Below are 18,212 nucleotides of genomic sequence, written 5' to 3'. Positions count from 1 at the left end.
CCCGAGTCCGGCAGGGGGCGCTGCGATGGCGCCATGTGGCCACGAGGGGGCGCCAGGAGCGACTCCTTCACTCCCTTACTTCCGGTCCCGCGAGAAGCTCTCCCACCCCAACGCCGCCAACCGCTTCCGGCCGGAAGTGCCGCCGCCGCCGCTCGCAATGTCCCTCGCTGCCGCAGGGCGGAGTCGCGTTCCATTTCCTCTCTCTCCCGGAAGTGTCCGGAACGGAAGCGGCCCCCGAGCGGTGGCTCTTGTACAGGAAGTGACGGCCCGCCGCGCCCCTCCCGCCGCGGCCGTTGTTCGCAGCCGGCTCTGCGCTCGGCCCCGCGGCTGAGGCCGCTCCGCCATGTCCCGCCGCCCGCCGGGGGCCTCGCGGAGCCGAGAGGAGCGGTCGGGCAGCGCACAGCAGTTGTGAGTACCGGGCCCGGGCGGCGCGGTGCGGGCCGGCCCGGCGCTCGCCCCCTCCCGGCGGAGGGCGGACGGGGGCGGGCAACGACGCCGCCGCCGTCTCCGCCGCCGCGCTCCCAGGCGGCTCGGCAGGGCCCGGTACGGCCAAGCAGGGAGCCACCCGCCAGGTACGGTCCCGCCACCCTCCTCGCGCCGTCGGCGGGGCCCGGCGCTGAGAGGGGCGAGGCCGCAACGCGCGGGGCCGGGCGGCCGCCGCGGGGCGCTGGGCTGGGGAGGATCCGGGGGGAAGCCGGGAGCGGGAGGGCCGGGCGGCCGTCGAGTGCGCGTGTCCCGCCTCCGGCCGCTGGGCGCTTCGACGGGGCGACGTGCGGGAAGGAGACGCGCGGTCGGGCCCGCCGGCTCCCGGCTGCACGGCGGCTTTGCGCCCGGCTGCTGTCCTTGTGGGGCCGCTCGTTGCGCTGTGGGCCTTCTGCCGTTCGGGGCTGGCGGCGAGCGGCGCGGCTGGGCCGGCTGTGCTGGGAGCATTGGTGGGCGCTCCATGGCGAGCGGTGCTGGGAGTCGTTGTTCTAATTGTTACTAATTGTTCCTGATTGTCCTGATTGTTCTTAATTGTTCTCCTATCGCAAGGGCTGTTTTGGGGCCGGAGAAAGTGTTTCTGTACAGAGCTGTGAACCAGCACTGAATGCTTTTTGCTGCCGTTGCTGAAAGTTGCTGGATTATGGGAAAATAAGAAGCTGTTGGGAAAGGCTTTCACCAAAGTTCTGGGCAGGATTTCTGGCTTCGCACAGCAAGTCAGAATCGCTTTCTAGACTTTGTTCAGTGATAACAGCAAAACTTAATTATGATGCTCAGTTTAGGCATGGACAGGACATGGCTGTATGAAGGGAATGTGAACTGCAGTCAGTTTGCTTTAATTTGTTCCTGGGCTTAGGCCTCCAATTTATGCTCAGTCTTGTTTGGCCGCTTCCAGGATTTGACTGTGCCCATTGAAATAAATGAAGTTGGTTTTCTGAGGTTTGTAGAACTTGTGGTCCCTGATTGGTTTATTCATAGTTAGGAGGAGGAAGTTGTTTCTGAAGTGTTACCTGGGAAGATGGGCAGCTGGAAAAGCAGCTCACCAGAAAGAAAAGACTGCAATAGAAAGATATTGCTGTGGTTGATTGTATGAGTGAAGAAAACAGGAATCATTCCAACAGAGAAAAATACAGGATCTACTTTCTGTTCTTCTAGCTTGATATGAAAGTGGTGCTTATTTATATATATGTTAAAAATATCCTTCCTTCCTGTTTCCTTCTCTTATCACTGCTTTCCTTGGTTGCTTAATGCTCAACTCCTGTAGTTGAGGAGGAAGCTTTTGGTATTGCCACACATGCTGTCTTTGTAGCAAAATAACGGTTTTTGCTGAAGAAAATGTCACTTTGGTGTCACCTCTGTTGAGAATTTTGGATGGTGGTTCGCAGTGCTGTCTAGGAGCTCAGTGCTGAGCTTCGTGGTTCTGCATCATCAGTGGAGCTGGGAGGTTTAAAAGTGCTTCAAAAAACACGTTGGGTTTTTTTTTGTTTGTTTGTTTGTTTATTTTCTTCTGCTTTAATTACATTCAAACATTCAAGTGTTTCTAGTTGTTGCTCTTCATTTAAGCAGAAATATTTATGTAAGATCACGATGCTTCCGTGCTAGTTTCTATCAGCTGACCTTTCTGGTTCCAAAACGTCCTACTCTGTTTTACCACTGACTGCTCTGGTAGCATCCACTAAGAACTACGTGGCATGTTGGCAATGCTGTCATTTCCAGGATGCTGTTGTTTTTAAAACAAAGAATTTCCTGACTGCTGCACCGATAAATTACTTCAGTTTCTTCTTTTTCCACACAGAATGCCTAGAAATGAAATTGGACATAATTGTCCAATACTTTGGTAAGTGCTACCTGTAAGGTTACAGCAAAGAAAACTCTGCATGTCTAAAGCCTTTAGACAGACAGTAGCACAGACATTTATATTGGCCATCAAGGGAAATGCCATCTCTGACAACCAGGAGCTGATCTAATCAGGGAGTCAAGAGCGCCCTTCTGGTTTCTCATTTGCTGGGAAAGGACCACGTTTGAGCAGATGCAACGGCTTCATGCGTGGATGTTCTCTACTAATGGCTGTATTCTAAGCTGACTTGGAAGACCCAGCTGTATTACTTGGCTGCCAGAAAAAAAGTTTCAGTGGTTGAAAAACTACTTGACAGCAAGCAGAACGCAGTACTGTTGTCATCTGGACTGAGTTTGGGAAATAAGATCATGTTTTCAGTTAATTTGTTGATGTAGAAAGTCAGTAGGACAGAACTAGAATATTTTTGGTGACTGATGCTCGAGTTGGCAGCTTTGACTTTTTATCCTGGTTCTGATGTCAAGCCATGAAGCTACGTGTTGTTCATTGGATCTTTTCTACTCTAGCGAGAGGAACTGTTCCGTTCCTGTTGGCATCAGCCTGCTGTGCCCTGTTGGCAGTGCTTGGGGCAGTAGGTTGTTACACTGAGAGTCCAGGAGTTCTCTGGGGAAGATCCGTGCGTTCATGGGAACTCGTGCGGAGTGGGAGCGTCTCTCTGTCTTGCAATGGATTTGAAAGTCTTATGTCATTCCTATCTTGGCATTTGAAGCAGTCACAACTTTCAAATTGATGAGGTCAAATTGATGAGGTTCTGTCTGTCTGCTGTTTTGACTTTTTGTCTTCACATCTGCATCTTCAGATTTCAGCGGTTCTGATTCTCTGTGTTCCTTCTAGTTCTTGAAGCCCTTTTCTTCTTAGACTCCTGTTTCTATAAGTCATACAGAACTTCCATGTGTTCCTTGATTACATTCGTTTTCTTTAATTTCTTTGAAGATGACTGACCTTGTAGCACGTGTCTGTCCAGAGAAAGAATGAGCAGGTGAGCTGTAGGCAAATGAGTTGGACACCGTGCATCTTATTTCACAAAGTGAATGTATTTTGCATCTTATTTTATTTTTTCCACTAGTTTGTCTAAAGTAATTTCTGCTTCCATCTTGTCAAGTGATTAATCTGCCTGTATTTTCCTGAAGCTTTCCTGAAATTCGTACTTCTTATCGCTAACTATGGATGTTAATACAGCAAGGAGCAAAAGGCCCAGTGAGCAGAAGAAAAGGATAATTTAAGATGTTTCCTTGGGTCTTTAACCTCGTTGTTATCTGAGAAGGACGCTCTTTCTTGCTTCTCTATGGTGTAATTGTTGGATGTGATGTTTAGTCTGTAGTATTCTGAAATGCTAACCCAAAATGTATATATAGTATGATCAACGTGATTTTTGCCTCTGTGGTTGCTGAAAATCAGATCTGGAGTTTTTTGATAGCTAGTCTGTTTCTAAGGCATAGCAGCACTGGGTGTACAATTCACTGATGGACATTAATTAAAATATCTGTGCTGTGTTCACTTATACTTTCTTTCTTTTTTTTCTTTCTTGTCTCCTTTCTTTGTTTTGTTAAGCATTGCAGGCTGTATGTACCGAGTAGTTCAGACGACGGGACCAGATGGAAAAAACCTTCTGAAATTACTCCCAATTTCTAAACCTTCTGGAAACTTTGTGCCAGTAGTTCAGTCTTCAGCCATGTCAAATAATCCTAACGTGAATGTTTCTAGTCCAGTCCATCTTGCTTTTAAGACACAGCTTGCCAGTACTGCTGCATCTTCATCTGTTAAGATACCTGTTTTTCAGTCTCCTAATTCTGGAAAGATTATCCTTGCAAGGACGTTAGACAAACAGGGAGGTGTTAGAGCAGGTTCTGATAAAGAAAGCGTAACGACAGAATCAGCTGCTGACGTTCAGAGTAGTTGTGTTTCGGTTGATAGACGGTCTTTGCAGAACGCTGCCGTAACGAGTTCATCTGAGCAGAGTCACACTGCACACATGTTGGGAAACACCAAAGATAATCCCATTTCTGTGAAGCCTCCAGTTCTGCCCTCTGGCCACCACCTCCAGATACCAGCGGATGCAGAAGTGAAATCTGTCCCAGCTTCTTTTTTACCGGCTTCAATCCAGCAAAAAATACTTGCCGCTGCAGCAACAAATGTGTCTGATGGAGCTGATAGTAAAAAAATGCCAATGGTGATTTATGTGTCACCTGTGAACGCAGTGAAAACAGTACTTCCCAAGCGTTTGCAAGCTGACAACCCCAAACCTGCCCCAGATGTTTCAAAAACGTTGCTAATGGCAGCACCACAAAAGGCACACAGCTCTTCTCCTGAGACAGGAACGTCTGATGGTCAGCAGTGCCAGCACGCACCAATGAAATGGATTGTGCGAGAAAGTCCGCAGTTGCCAGCGCCCTGCCTTATTCCTGTAAAGTCATCAAATAACGTGGCTTCTAAGATCTTGAAAACTTTGTCAGATATGAAGAATGTAGAAGTGAACTCTGCAAATATTTTGTCACGCTTTTCTACTGGTTCTGGTGTAAGCAAAACAAAAATCACGTCCATTAAGGATAATGCTCTGGTCATGTGCAATGGGAAAGTCTATTTATTGACCAGGAGAGGTTCTGATGTTCTGTCGGCCCAAGCTGACGTGCAGGCATCTTCCTCTTATGGTGCTTCACTTAAAAAGGGAACATCCAAGCTAATTGATTCTACTGAAGTCACTAAAATAAGCAATAAAGTGGTGAATCTGGTATTATCCAAAAACAAAGGAGTGCCGTTACCTCAGAAAGATCCTAAAGTAGCTTCTTCACCTGGAAGTTTAAGAAATGACTTAAAATCTGCATCTGCAGCTCTGGTGATACCAAGTGTTGAGGAGCAGAGTTCCACTGTAAACCAGGGAAAGAGTTTGCCCTTCATGGAGAGCATCTCAAGTGGAACGACCCCAATTACGGCGTTAGGGATGCAGGAAAATACGTGCCAAGATGGCAAGGAAATGATTCATTCCCCCAAAGCAGCAAGTGCTGTTTTACCTCAGTGTGAACATGAGTGTGCTTTCAGTGAAGACTGGCAAAAGGTAACTCCAATAAACGTGACAATCTCAGTCTCTGCTTGTTATATGCTCCTGGGTCTGATTAAGTGAAATGGCTTTTTCATAAGTTGACGGACTGTTTCTACCTTGTAACCTGTCACCAGAAATGCTGGTTTAAAATTAGATTATTTTATTTTTTTAGTTCAAAAGCTGAAAAGGTTATTCTTTTCCCAGTTAAATTGCTCTGTGCAAATGGGAAAAGGCATAAAGGAAAAAAAAAAAAAAGGCAGGGAGAAGATGTCTCTATTTCTTCACAAGATTAGTTATCGCACATGAGAATATGGGTAAGCTGTTCAGCCTTTAAGCTCTGGTTGCTCTCTGCTTTTTAACATTGCTGCCAGATGCTGTAGGCATGGGGTGAAGTAGGGAAGCTTGGAATGATGTGAAAGGAAGACAAGCGGTCAAGTAGAGGTTTTCATTCTGAGACAATCTGATGTTCCTCCTCCAATTTCTGCTGGCTGATAGAGCCAAAGGCAAGAGCTACATTTCCTTTCTTTCATGCTGTGATGCAGTGGGATTCTTTGTCTTGTGGCTTGATATCAGGCAGGCGAAGCTCAAAATCTTCAATGGCAACAGAGCTGTCCCCCTTTTGACTGCCTATGTATTCTTCTAAAATCATAGCATAGGAAATATCTCAAAGTCTATAGCTGCAAATTCCACAAACTCTGTACCTATGAAGGATTGCAAGTCAAGATTTCAATTGCTTCTGAAGACAGAAGGAGTTTGCCTCCAGGTGAAGAATCATTCGGAAGGAAGTGTATACTTCTGTTGCCCAGGCCAAAGAGAAATGTCAGATAAGTGTGTGTATGCACATTTCAGGCATTTATTCATTGCAGTAGACTGTAGGATCTCTTCCTCACTCCCAAAAAATCGTTCAAGTAGACTTTTTTTCCGTGAGGACTTTATGATGGCAAGTGGTAGCGTTTGACTTAATATCTGTGAAAAATAGCATTTCAGTTGTTTTCTTTTGGTCCTTAACTTTGCGAGCCTTTGGGTGCCAGATGTAATGATGTGAGCTTGATCTTGCATATTAAAAAAGCCAGTTCAGGTTACAGTGAGGATTAGATGTTAGAGGTGGTTAATAGAGCTTCATTGGTATTATCAACCACAATGCAAATAAGAATTGTTTTCATCAGCCTGAAAGCGATGACGTATAGAACACTGATCTTTTGTTATTTGCCTTTGATACTTATGGCCTTTAGGATAGGTGATGCCCCTGTTGCTTCTTTTAATTCTGTAGTTTACTAGTTGGACTTGGCATTTACTGGATATTGTGCAGTGCACCTGATGTTTTAAGTAATTAATGTTAGGCCTATGATAATTTGCCTGTAATTCCTCAAAATTGGCTTACCTGTCTTAAATGCAACTCGTGGAAAAGAACAAATTGTCATTAGGGCTTTGAGTAAACTAAGGCTTTTACATACATGGAGAGATTCATGCTTCTCTTACTGTTTCTGTATTGCAGGTCCAGCGTAAAAAGATGTGTTCACTAGGAAAAGTTAATCAAAACAAAGACCAAGAGAAGCCACATTGGAAACAGTATTTGCAATTAAGGACAAAATTTGGTCTCTATAAGGAGGAGAGAGTCTACCTTAAGAGAATACCACTAACAACCTCCTGTGAGAAACCAGATGAGAGGGTGAGCTCCAGTAACAGCTTGGAAAAGAAAAATGATTCTTGCACTTCCTCCTCATTAGATGTGACAATAACAGACCGACATCAGGAATGTATTAAAGAGGAAAAGGTACCTTGACTTTTTTCGGTGCTAAAATATGTGTACTGCAGCACGTTCAGAAGGCAGTGTGAGTGTCGTCAGTACGCGGGTTGTGCTTTTTGCCTGGGCCGTCTCACCTCTGGATTTGTCAGGGGAAGTCGATAATTGTTAGATCACGATGGGAGCTGATCCTTGGACTTGTTTCTGTACTGCTGCAGAGCTGAGTGATTTCAGTATGACCTGAGTACTCTTTTATTATTATTTTTTTCTTTCTTATCCTCTTTTCTGGGTTCAGCTGGAAGAAACCTGAAGAGCAAATGCTTTGATGATGCTGACCCACTAGTTATGACTGAACAGTGAAAAGGACAGCATTTATGGGAGTAGGAGCTATACCTCTGTGACCCTGATTCGTATTTAGCCTTCTACAAACAATTAGGCATATCAAGTAGTGCAATGGATATATGCAGAGCAATCAAGAATTTTCCTGGGCAGCTTTATCTGAGTATTCCAGATCAGGCAAGTGCTGTTATTTGAAGGCACTTCAGACGTTCACATAGCTAGATGTGTCTCACTTCACAAAAGAGCTGTCCACTTTGTCACAATCAGTGTTGTTTAGAGAAATTTACTCATGTACTTGTGAGGTGTTGAGAGTTGCAGTGTCTTTATGAACTTAGTCCTTTGTCATTGGATAGGAACATTCTGGAGTGCTTCTGGAAAGGTTCCTTTATTGTAAAGCCTTGCATTTTAATGCATGAAAATGATTTTTATCCATAGAAAGTGGTTCTGTTCAGCCTTTGTGTTCTACATTTTCTTTTGTATGGTTGTACTCAGTCAAAGGCCTTTTCATGTTTTGATGACTGTATGTGGAGAACCCTATGTTGAGCAGATCTACTGCCTAGTAAAGTGATTCTAAGAAACAAGCAATAAGTAACTCCTGCAATATGTGCCCAGTAACTGTGATCACGTCATGTCAAATGGTCCTCAGTTTAACAGGAGCGTCTTTGTGTGTTTCTTGATCTTACAGGTTATTTTGGATCTAGAAGAGGGTTTATCTAAGAAAAGAAAAACAAAATCTTCACTGCCAGACAGTGGAAAGAGAAGGAAAGCATCAGTCAAGTCAGCCACGAGTTCAAGTTCAGAATACAGTGGCCGAAGTTCTATCACACTAAACAGAAGTGTTTCTCCTCCACCTGCCTTATTGCAGCGAAGCATCTCCACAGACTTTGTATCCTCAACAGACGCTGAGCGAGAGCCGTGCTCCCAAAACAGCGATGTTACAGACTCAGATATTCCAGTGTTAGTGTCCTGTGAAGACCATGCTTCACTTTTTGAAGGCTCTTTCAGAGATGATGCTTTCCCTTTGACTCCCCCAGACCTGGATGAAACGATCCGGGACGAGAAGATAAAACGACTCAAGCAGCTCTTGAGAGAGCGGGAAGCAGCACTTGAGGAAATGCGTAAAAAAAATGCAGCAAATCTGAAATACTGAAGGTGGTGGTGGTCTGAACCGTATTCATCTTCATCTCAGTGACGTGAAGAAGAAATTTTGCGTTCGAATGAAGGTGAATATTTCTGGAAAACGGAGGACCTTGAGGAAATTTATAATGTGTATTTATAAAAATAATTTTCCTACTAAAGACTAGAAATAAAAGACTTGGACCACCAGATTGTGCTTCTGGGACATGTATGCGTATCAGAATACAGAAGAGAGTGTTTTTACTATTTTTAGCATATCCTCTGTATTTTGCATTAAAGGGGTTTCTCTACTAGTCTTAGAAAATAAACTTCCCCAATTTGGAAATTTGTAGCCCATCTGTTAGAGACAGAGTGCAAATAGCACCCTCCCCCCTTGTAAATGTATATTTTTTTGTTTTCTTAATATTTTATACTGCATGACAGCTTTTGTGAATTACTAGGAACTGTCACTTGTCATAAAAGGTCCATGGTCAGTGTTTAATAAATGCTATTTAAGAGGTTTGGGGATTAGTTTTCAGGCAGTAATGATGCTGATATCCAGGGGAACCAGTACTAGCAGCTGCTGAAGTGTACCAGCAAAGTTATTTCGGTACGTGTTTCCTGCAGTTATTGTTGTAAGCCTTTATAAGGCCTTTGACAGATGTGCAATGTTGAAGTTTGGTTGTAGGATTATTTGGTTGTTGGGTAGGGTGGGTTGTTTGTTTTACTTTAATGAGTTAAACTGAATCATTCCTTATTTAAGCAAAAAAGATACATTTCTTTGTCTGTGAGTGGTATCTTTAAGAATTCCTGATGAATGTCTCTTCCGTTAACTCGTTCAGTCTTTATTTGAATGTCTCCTTCGTTTGATGCTGCCTACGTTTTGCATTGTAGAAGAGAAAGAGCACCGAAGCTGTCTTTGCCATCATGATTTTTATAGCTCTTCAGAGTGTTTCCCCAGCATGCAATGTCATGTGGTATGGAGGCCTTCTGCTCCTCTCTGTTGTCCATGTCACAGGATGAGCTAGGTTGGAAGAGACTTTCAAGGTGATCACGTCCAACCATCAGCTGACCAGGTCCCATCGCTGACCCATGTCCCTTTGTGCCACATTAAATGTTGTCACATCACTGAATTTTTAAGGACTTCATGCAGTTCTTTGAAGTCTTTATTGCTGCTGCCATGAATGCACTGCTAACAGAACTTAGCGTTGCTTTTTCTTATCTAGTTACGGCTTTATTCAACATCACAGATCCCTGTGGAACTTGCTCTGTAAGAGAGAGCAAGTGAATTACACATACTTTCTTGGTAAATATGCAAAGCACAGAGGCTAATTTATGGGAGGTGGGATTTTTGATCAGTGAATGACACCAATGAGGAAAACATTTGTCTCATCTTGTTCCTGAAAGTATGGAAGCAGCGTAAGTTTGGTTAAGCCTGTCTTGAAGTGTTTTGTGGGAAAAGTGGGACTATTCACTGCGTATTGGGTGCGGCGGGTTGACATAAGCCAGCACAGTTGCTTGCTCATTTACCTTCCCCATTGCGTGAGGAGAATGCAGAAGGCAAGAAGATTTGTGGATTGAGATAAATGCAGTTTAATAGGTGAGGTGAACGTTGTGCATGCAGGCGAAGCAAAATAAAGAATTCAGTGTGTGCCATCAGCGGGCTGATGCTTGACCTCTTGGTTGAAGCGAGACCAGCATACATAATGGTTGCTTGGAAAGGTGCACACAGAATCAACAAACACCCATGAAGTTACGTGGCATGGAGCATCGCTTTGGTAATTTGGGGTCTGCTGTCCTGGTTCTGTTCGCTTCTACGTTTCTGCTGGAGGGTAGAGTGGAAAACAGAGAGAACCTGGATGCTGTGCAGGTACTGTTCAGCAACAGCCACAGTGCTGGTGTGTTACCAGCACTGTCATGAACCCAGAATGCTGCACTGTGCAGACTGCTGTGAAGAAAGCTGTGTCCATCCTAGCCAGCACACTGGGACAGCAATCAGGAAAGAGAAGCAGCCTCTTGCCTTGTGTCTGGTGCTGTGCTCACTGGTTGCGATGCTGTTCCAACAGATGTCTTCTATCTATCCTGTCATCTGTCTTAACATCTTTACATTCTGATGATGTGCAGCGAAACAGATCAAGCTCTGTTCATTTATCCTCTTAAATCCTTCAGGATTTATCACATATCACCTTTCTTTCGCAACCTCTTTTCCTCTAACAAACTGCTTGCTTACTCCTCTGTTTTCTGTAGAGATTATGACAAAATAGTGAAAATTCAGAGAAGAATCCTTGCTGCAAGGTTTTGAAGAAACGTGATCAGTCAGATTTGTTAGAAGAAAGTGAAGAAGTTGGTTCCCTGTGATTGAGTAATGGAAAATGGGCAATTCAGGAAGTCGAAGCCAAGCCATCTGTGCAAGAGCAGGCATCTCTCTTGGAGAGCTCTATTGGAAGCTGAGAGGATCTCTGAGAGCGAAGACAAACCTCTTGGTGTGCCGATATGGGAAAGTTGTAGCAGCAAAGTGACTTAACAGCCCAGGACCTTGCAGGTCGTTGGAACTGCTCCTCATGCAGCCATGTTGTCTGTAGCACAGATTGGGTTTTTCTGCACTGTTCGTCCCTTGAAGTCTATGATCTACTGAGCATTTATTTGTGAAGTGGAAGCTAGGATCTTAGCACTGATAGTGCCATGCCCTGAGGAACCAGATCCATACCTGACCACCATCTGGTGAAGAACCTTTTTGTGATGTCCAAGCTGAACCTCCGTGCCATTCCTTGGGTCCTATCAGTGGTCACCAGAAGGCATCGTGCTTGATGTGTTTACACAAAACTCACTTTCAAGCAAGCGTTCATGAAGAGACGGTGGGAGTCTTCTAGGAATTGGTGGGCTGAAAGAACAAAGGTGGCACTGAGCACTGGACACAGCAGGTTGGGAGGCAAAGGCAGCACTGGGCCAGCTGACATCAACCTAACGTGGTGGTCAGAGTGTGTGGACACAAGAACTATCCCTGCACAAAGGTGTTACTGCTCCATTTGAGGTCAGTCCACCAAGGCACCAGCACTTCTGTATGAGAACACACAGCTGTCAGAGTTGCTTAGCGTGAGAGGCTGCCTGGAAACTGTGCCAGCAGCCAGCTGCTGCAGACTGCTTTCATCAGGTGATGAAAAGTGCACGTGAAAATGTGCACATTCACCTTTCAAGCTGTTTTGGATCACATGGAAGTGACCCTGGGTTCCCTGCAACATGTGGGCAAGCGGCTGATTTCCGATGGCAAGGTTGGCAGCGGGAGATGATGCGGAGAAAGAATTTGCAGAGCCTTCAGCTTCCTGCACAGGTGGACGTGGCAGGAATAGAGCAGATGGCGCAGTTTGAAGAGCACTGCTGGCAGGTGGAAGGGGAAAAGATGCTGCTCCAGAAACAAGGCACAAAAGTGCAAGAAGTTACTGCTGGAACATGTGAAAGTCCACCCGGCTCATTACCACAGGGACCGATGTGGGGAAGGAAGTCAGAGTGGAGACTGTGGACGCTTAGAAAAGCACACAGCACATCAAGATCACATGCAGGACTCCACTGGTACTTGTAATCTTCCAGCTACCACAGTTCCTGATGTTTAATGCGTTTTGGTTTTTTTTTTGCCCATCTGGCAGCAGAGGCCAGCTCCAATGGGAGAGCTGGTGGGATGGAAGCATTCCATGCATCCCAAAGTGCTTGGCATGGGGAACACTGCAGAGAACAGGCCAAGGGAGGTGAATTCTGTGCTGCCTCTCCGTTGGGAAGAGATGACACATGTATCTTTTAATAACCTTCATTTAATTCTTTCATGACATTAGCATGTGTAGAAATGTTACAGGCTTGTGTTCAATACTGATAACGTTGCATTGATGCGTGGGTTAAAAGCAAAGCCCTTTGTGTCAAGTAGAATACAATCACTTCATTTTTCTTTTATATATAAAATAAACACTTAGAAGTACGAACTGTTATTGCTATTACATTCCTGAGTTGTGCAGAGAACTCGTTCTCTTTGCCTTCATTAAATGCTCCCTGCTGTCAGCAGCCTCTGCTCATCAGTCGCAAAGCTCTGTGGTGTGTTATAAAGGGTTTGTCCATGCAAGCTGGCAACTGCACGCAGGGAAATTTTCTGTGGAGGCATAAAAGGGAAGAAACCACAGCTTAGCAGGCTCATCACTTGTTCAGCAGGGACAGTTGGATGAAAGACCAAAACACAGATCAGCTCCTGAACTATTAACCCAATCCTGTGCTGTCCTCCTGGACATAATAAACTTCATAATTCACTACAGCAAACCTCCCGTGACTGTGGCAGATCGTGCAAGTGAAGCTGCTTGGAGCTCGACTGATGCTGCCAATGCAGTAGGAGTGTACCCTACTGAGGAAGAAAGGACCACTCAGAGCTGTTCACACCACAGGTCCTCCAGCCTTGATGACTGATACACACAAGCTTAGAAGCAGGCAGAGAGACCACCCTGCATCGTGTCAGGCTATTGGAAGTCTGGAGAAACAGAGCACATAACATCAACGTTGATTTTACCTGAAAATCACGAATATAGGTGAGGAAAAAGCTGAGGAAGGAGAATGCTAATGACCACTCGGAGGCAGTACTGACGATGTGAGCCGTGTAGCCCTGTGTAACAGGGAGAGAGAAGGGGAGAAAATAAAATCAGTATGAGAAAGTCTTGGTGACTCTGTAATGGCACAAAGTTGGCTTGAACACAACGCCCTGCATCTACAACTACTCTGTTCAGAAAGCAAAATCCCTTAGGATATCTGGGGTCTCTAAAAATGAAGTGCTGCACTCAGTAGAAGAGTTTGTTAAAACATTTGTTTTTTTACTCACTTTTTCCTGGGGGTCCCAGTGCAACTTTTGCACAAGATCTGTTCCATACAGGCCACTGTATAAGACAACTGAGGAAACAAACACTGTGGAAATACGTTAAGGAGGATTCAAGACAAGGAAGGAGCAACTTGGAAATTCCAGCCTTGGCACTGGGGTGCTTCAAAGGGAGTCTGTAAGGAGACCTGTGTGTTCTCTACCAGGTCTCCTCAGCAGAATGAATGCTAACGGAGATGTGAACAGTTCTGCATCGTTCCCTTTGACTTGCAGGTTGCTTCAACATGAAAAGCTTGATTCTAAGTGCATCAGTCATCTTTGCTCTCTGTATACTGCACCTTGTTGTACCTCCTTGATCAACCTTAACGTCTGCATGGAAACACTTAGGCTGTGATGGATGTGCACCATGCTTACCATTTCCAGCATTGGGTTTTTTTGAGTTATCCAGCAGTGGATAAGCATTTCTAGGTCTCCTTCTGCCTTCCACTACCAGAAACAACCACTTCTCCCATGGCCAGAGACGACTTCTTGTTACCACTTCTCCCTTACTACATGATGAACTGTTAATTTAGGAAATACTCAATTTCCCTTTGATTCCCCTTCCATATATATAGGTATGCATGTATTATTTCTACACTCCCCTCTAATTTTGGTTAGACCATACTGGTTTACAGACCTCTGTAGATCTTGTGGGGGTTTTTTGGCATCTGTACAAGGTTCTTAACTTGAATCAGTTCATGTTGCTCCCTTTCAGTCTGCTCCAATTGTATTTGGCTCTTAACTGTTTGGAGCTGAAAATCTCATTCTTCTGTAGCACAAAAAAAATCTCACAGCTGACTTCCTTGCCGTGTCAAGCCTCTTCCTCCTCGCTTCGTTACCAATAACCAGCCTGACCCAAATTACATTGTTTTGCAGTAGCAGGAATGGGAGCTTGGTGATCAGTGAGGTGGTCTATGGCTTAATGTTGGTTTTGGCTGTCAGCCCAGGAATAAATAAAATCAGCAGGGATTAAATAGGTGGCCTCAATTCAACTGCAGCAGGAACAGCATTTAGGCAATGATTTTTGGACTCATGTCTTTGGAATGTAAATTCTAACGCTTTAGTGTTGTAATCCTGTTTGATGCAACTGAGTCACGATTTTCAAAACACAGTGTTTAGGAGTGAACATAGGAACTGCTGGTTCAGTTTCCTAATTGTCAGATAACTCTGGATAGGAGAAATGCTCTGTTTCTGAATGAGTTTGCCCAGATTTCTATGGCTGCTTCCTATGGCTGCTTACAGAACTTGGAACTCAAAGGGAATGATGAGTTCCAGAGCCAAAGGGAGGCTGTTGGGAAACTCTGCCAGAAACTTCTTGTATTTTGACTTCTAGGATGGGCAAGGGAGGAGATGGCAGGTCACATGTCTCTTCTGAATCAACCTTGGCAATGCATTCCACAGCTGCTTCTGTGATAAGTGCCAGAACTTTCTGACCTGCTCAGGGATCCAGCTGTACGAGCGCACTGTGCTGCACACAGTTGGGTTGGCAGTGTTTTCTTTTATGCTACATTTTCTACTTCTCATTCTAGTAGTACCCAATCACAGAACTGCAACATTTTGTTAGCCTGTGACCTGCTAGCAGGCTTACCCTGACGGTGCCCTTTATTCCTGAAGTTTCCAAGCTGTAAAACTGGATAGAAAAGCCATGATACAAGCTGTAAAACTAAGGATGGTAGATCTTCTGCAGCACAGTCTGTCCTGCCAGCAGGTTAAAGGAACATAGCTGCAAATACAATTGTGGAAGCTGCTCTGTTCCATGGAGGCGCGTTGCAGTGAAAGGATACTGCTTGCAATGCTTGAGCAGCACCAGAGCAGCACGGCCAGTCGGATCAAAAAGATGTCTTTGCTGTGAACTTCTGGCTGCATCAAGTAGGAGAGGATGGTCTGAACCAGCATGTAAATGGCCCCCACTCCAAATGTCAGGCAGGCTCCGACCACGTGGATGTAATACAGAACACATTTCTATGGAGAGAAAGAACAGTTTGTACAGAACCTGGTTTAATTTCCAACTCTGGGAATATTTTCCTTCCATAACCTGCTGGTGCTCCACGCGCACAGTCATCCTCTCATGTCTCAAATGAAAGAGTTCTGGAATGTGCCAGCACTTAAGACATTTTCTTGGAAGCCCATAGAGTTAGCTGGGAGCCAATGCCTGGCAGCCCTCTGTACTGCTGCTCTGGGGATGTTGTTGCAGCTAATTTACAGTTCAGCTATATCTCAATTACAGGAATTCATCAACGCTGCCTTCATTATCACGCTGAGCAGTAATACGGAAACTGAATGGAGGAATCCCTGCAGTTGGGAAGGTAACAAGAGTGACAGCAGACTGCCTGCTGAATACTTGTAGCCAGGGAATCTCTGTGTCTATGAAGGATAATGCAACAGAAGACAAACATGACATGCAATTCTAGTCCCCCAAATGAGGTTAAAACCAAGGAGCTTTAGCAATTCTCTGAACTACTGCAGTTTAAACAAGCTTTGTTTGTCCTTTCCTCCTATCCCTGACTGAGCTGTGCTACGGGAAATGAGAGAAAGGCGGAACTTCTGAAGAGCTGCTTTTCCCTGGCCCTAATCCAGCCGGAGAGCAGTGAGCCACTGCAGCCTCTAGTGGCAAAAGGCGCTGCTACAGCCCCACACAGATTCCCCTGTAAAAATACCGTACAGCTGTGGTCCTGTCATCTGGAGACACGGCTTTCACTTCTCCTATAAGCACGTGCAAGAGTCTGCTTCCTGCAGAAAGAGAACTTCTCTTTCTTTTAATGGTTCGGAATTTTGTGACTTGCTGCTCACAAATCCCGGTGGATAATCAGAAATATGTAAGAAACTCCAAATTCAAACTTACCTATAACAGCTTTCTGTAGAGAATTTGATTAGAAAAACAAACAAACAAACAGGTTTTTCCCTCAAAAGTTTTGCTTTTAATTCCCCCCCTCCCCCATCCCATCTTATCACAGTAAACAAACACCCAACTCTGGACACAAACCTGGAAATTTGCAATGATGCAAAGTCCAAAGCAGCTCATCAGTCCCAGCACAAGGCCAATCTTATTAAGCTTGATGATCCTGGATTTGTCTGGATTCAAAGCATAGACTTGTTTGTAACGGACATACATGGTGGCCATACCTAAGAATGAAGAACCCAAATGCAGTAAACTGTTTTTTCCTTTTTTTAACTGAGAATGTGCTGAGTGATGGGGGCACCTGTTTGAAGTACAAAAACTGCCCTAGGAAACGTGGGCATGTGGAAGTCAAAGCTGACACAACTGACCTACTAAGGTTTTCTGGTCTCCTTCACTTGAAAAAGTACATTGATTTTTCTTTCTGTAACCAAAGCACAAGTAAGATGACTTCCTTAATTCTGCACTGATATTCCTCTTACCACTATTCCCTCTCTTTCTTATTCTCTTTCTTGTTTTCTTTCTTATTCTCTCTCACTCTCTCTCTCTCTTTCTTCCTTTCTTCCTCTCTCTCTCTCATGCATTTTTGGCCTTCTGGAATCTGCAGTTGGTAGCTAACATTCCTGTGATATATTTTCCTCTAAGTCACTTAACAGAAATAAGTTAATTGCCTGAAATTTAGCTTTGATGAGAATTATGAGCTGTTTAATGATCTTAGTAAGTAAACAGTTTGAAACCATGTGATCCCAGAACTGTGTGCAGCTTGCCAGGGACACCTTTCTCTACTCACCCAGGAAAGATGAAACATTTAACATGATCCCAAATAAGCATCTCTCAGGAGGTATTGTCCCTGTATCACTGGAAGAAAGAAATGAATACTAAAAATATTTGCAACTCAAGTTTCCTTTTCAGTCTACAAAGAAACCATAAGAAGCATGCTGTTCTTAGAACCAGGAATGAACATTTTTGGTATATTCCTTTTATTCTGATCTTCATTCAGCACAAAAGGTGAATAAGGAGCATTAAAACCTGGAAATGTATAAGAGCGTGGAAATCTGAAAGATCAAAATTAGAGGCACGCATGTACAGCCTCAGTGTTCTGCAGTTGGAAATGTAGATTGTATGAATGTTACCAACCTGATGTAGGGCACCAGAGGGTCAACATGGTGGAGGACGATTGCAGTGATGTATGAAAACACAAATGTTGCTGCTGACCAAACAACCAAAGCCATGGGCAAGAAAGAGAGGCCTTGCTGAAACCACCACATTTCAACGCTGACTTCCAACTCCGAACACTGTGGAGAATTGAACAGAAATATTTACTAACAACATTTGGCTTTTCTGAGGCAAACTGCCTATTCGTATGGACTGCAGGTGCTGCCAGGGATGGCTCTTCTCATCACAGAGGCTGTGCCAGGATGCATTTGTGCATATGTGAATGCATTTGGTGTTGCTCTCAGTCCTCTCCTGCAAAGCCAATGTGAGTATCTGACCTCAGGGCATGGAAGCAATCATAAATAAGCAGAAATAACATCTGGAAATGTTAACTCTGAAATTCTTAGAAGATCACGAGAAAAGAAATCAGCGACCAGTGTCACTTTGCTGCATGTCTTGGCATTTGTTGCTGCCAAAAGAAGGTCAGATGGGTCACTGTGAATAACTGACTCTATTTTCTTCTCACCCTTGCATCAGAGAGTCACAGATCACCTCGGTTGGAAAAGATCTTCAAGATCATCCAGTCATAACACTGTGTTAGAACAGTGTTATGTGTGACACAGGACGTGTGCTGATAGTGACAATTTAACTGATAGTAGCTCCTATAGAGCCTCTCATTTCCATTAACAATCAGCTGGGCAGACATTGAGA

At 44.5% G+C, this 18,212-nt stretch overlaps 2 protein-coding genes across 3 annotated transcripts in view; one reads left to right on the top strand and one right to left on the bottom strand.

The window, feature by feature from the left end:
• Positions 1-244: 244 nt before the first annotated feature.
• Positions 245-12,240, top strand: LRIF1 (ligand dependent nuclear receptor interacting factor 1). The gene is made up of 4 exons (XM_048926359.1): positions 245-408; positions 3,887-5,387; positions 6,868-7,146; positions 8,141-12,240. Exons 1-4 carry the CDS (start codon positions 344-346, stop codon positions 8,603-8,605), a joined length of 2,310 nt encoding a protein of 769 aa, XP_048782316.1. The 5' UTR covers positions 245-343; the 3' UTR covers positions 8,606-12,240.
• Positions 12,241-12,356: 116 nt separating this feature from the next.
• Positions 12,357-18,212, bottom strand: part of DRAM2 (DNA damage regulated autophagy modulator 2) — a 9,058-nt gene continuing 3,202 nt past the window's right edge. For both annotated transcript variants that reach the window (XM_048926371.1, XM_048926370.1), the window contains exons 3-9: positions 17,484-17,641; positions 17,137-17,204; positions 16,434-16,573; positions 15,235-15,412; positions 13,418-13,500; positions 13,112-13,204; positions 12,357-12,703 (exon numbers count right to left, since the gene is read on the bottom strand). In XM_048926371.1, coding sequence (XP_048782328.1) covers positions 12,596-12,703; positions 13,112-13,204; positions 13,418-13,500; positions 15,235-15,412; positions 16,434-16,573; positions 17,137-17,204; positions 17,484-17,614 — 801 coding nt within the window. In that variant the 5' untranslated portion in view covers positions 17,615-17,641 and the 3' untranslated portion in view covers positions 12,357-12,595. The remainder of the gene's footprint in view (positions 12,704-13,111; positions 13,205-13,417; positions 13,501-15,234; positions 15,413-16,433; positions 16,574-17,136; positions 17,205-17,483; positions 17,642-18,212) is intronic.

Source organism: Lagopus muta, chromosome 24, assembly GCF_023343835.1.
Source record: "Lagopus muta isolate bLagMut1 chromosome 24, bLagMut1 primary, whole genome shotgun sequence".
Lineage (NCBI taxonomy): Eukaryota > Metazoa > Chordata > Aves > Galliformes > Phasianidae > Lagopus > Lagopus muta.
Note: the sequence above shows the minus strand (reverse complement) of the source record. Positions and strands in the feature narration are given on the sequence as shown.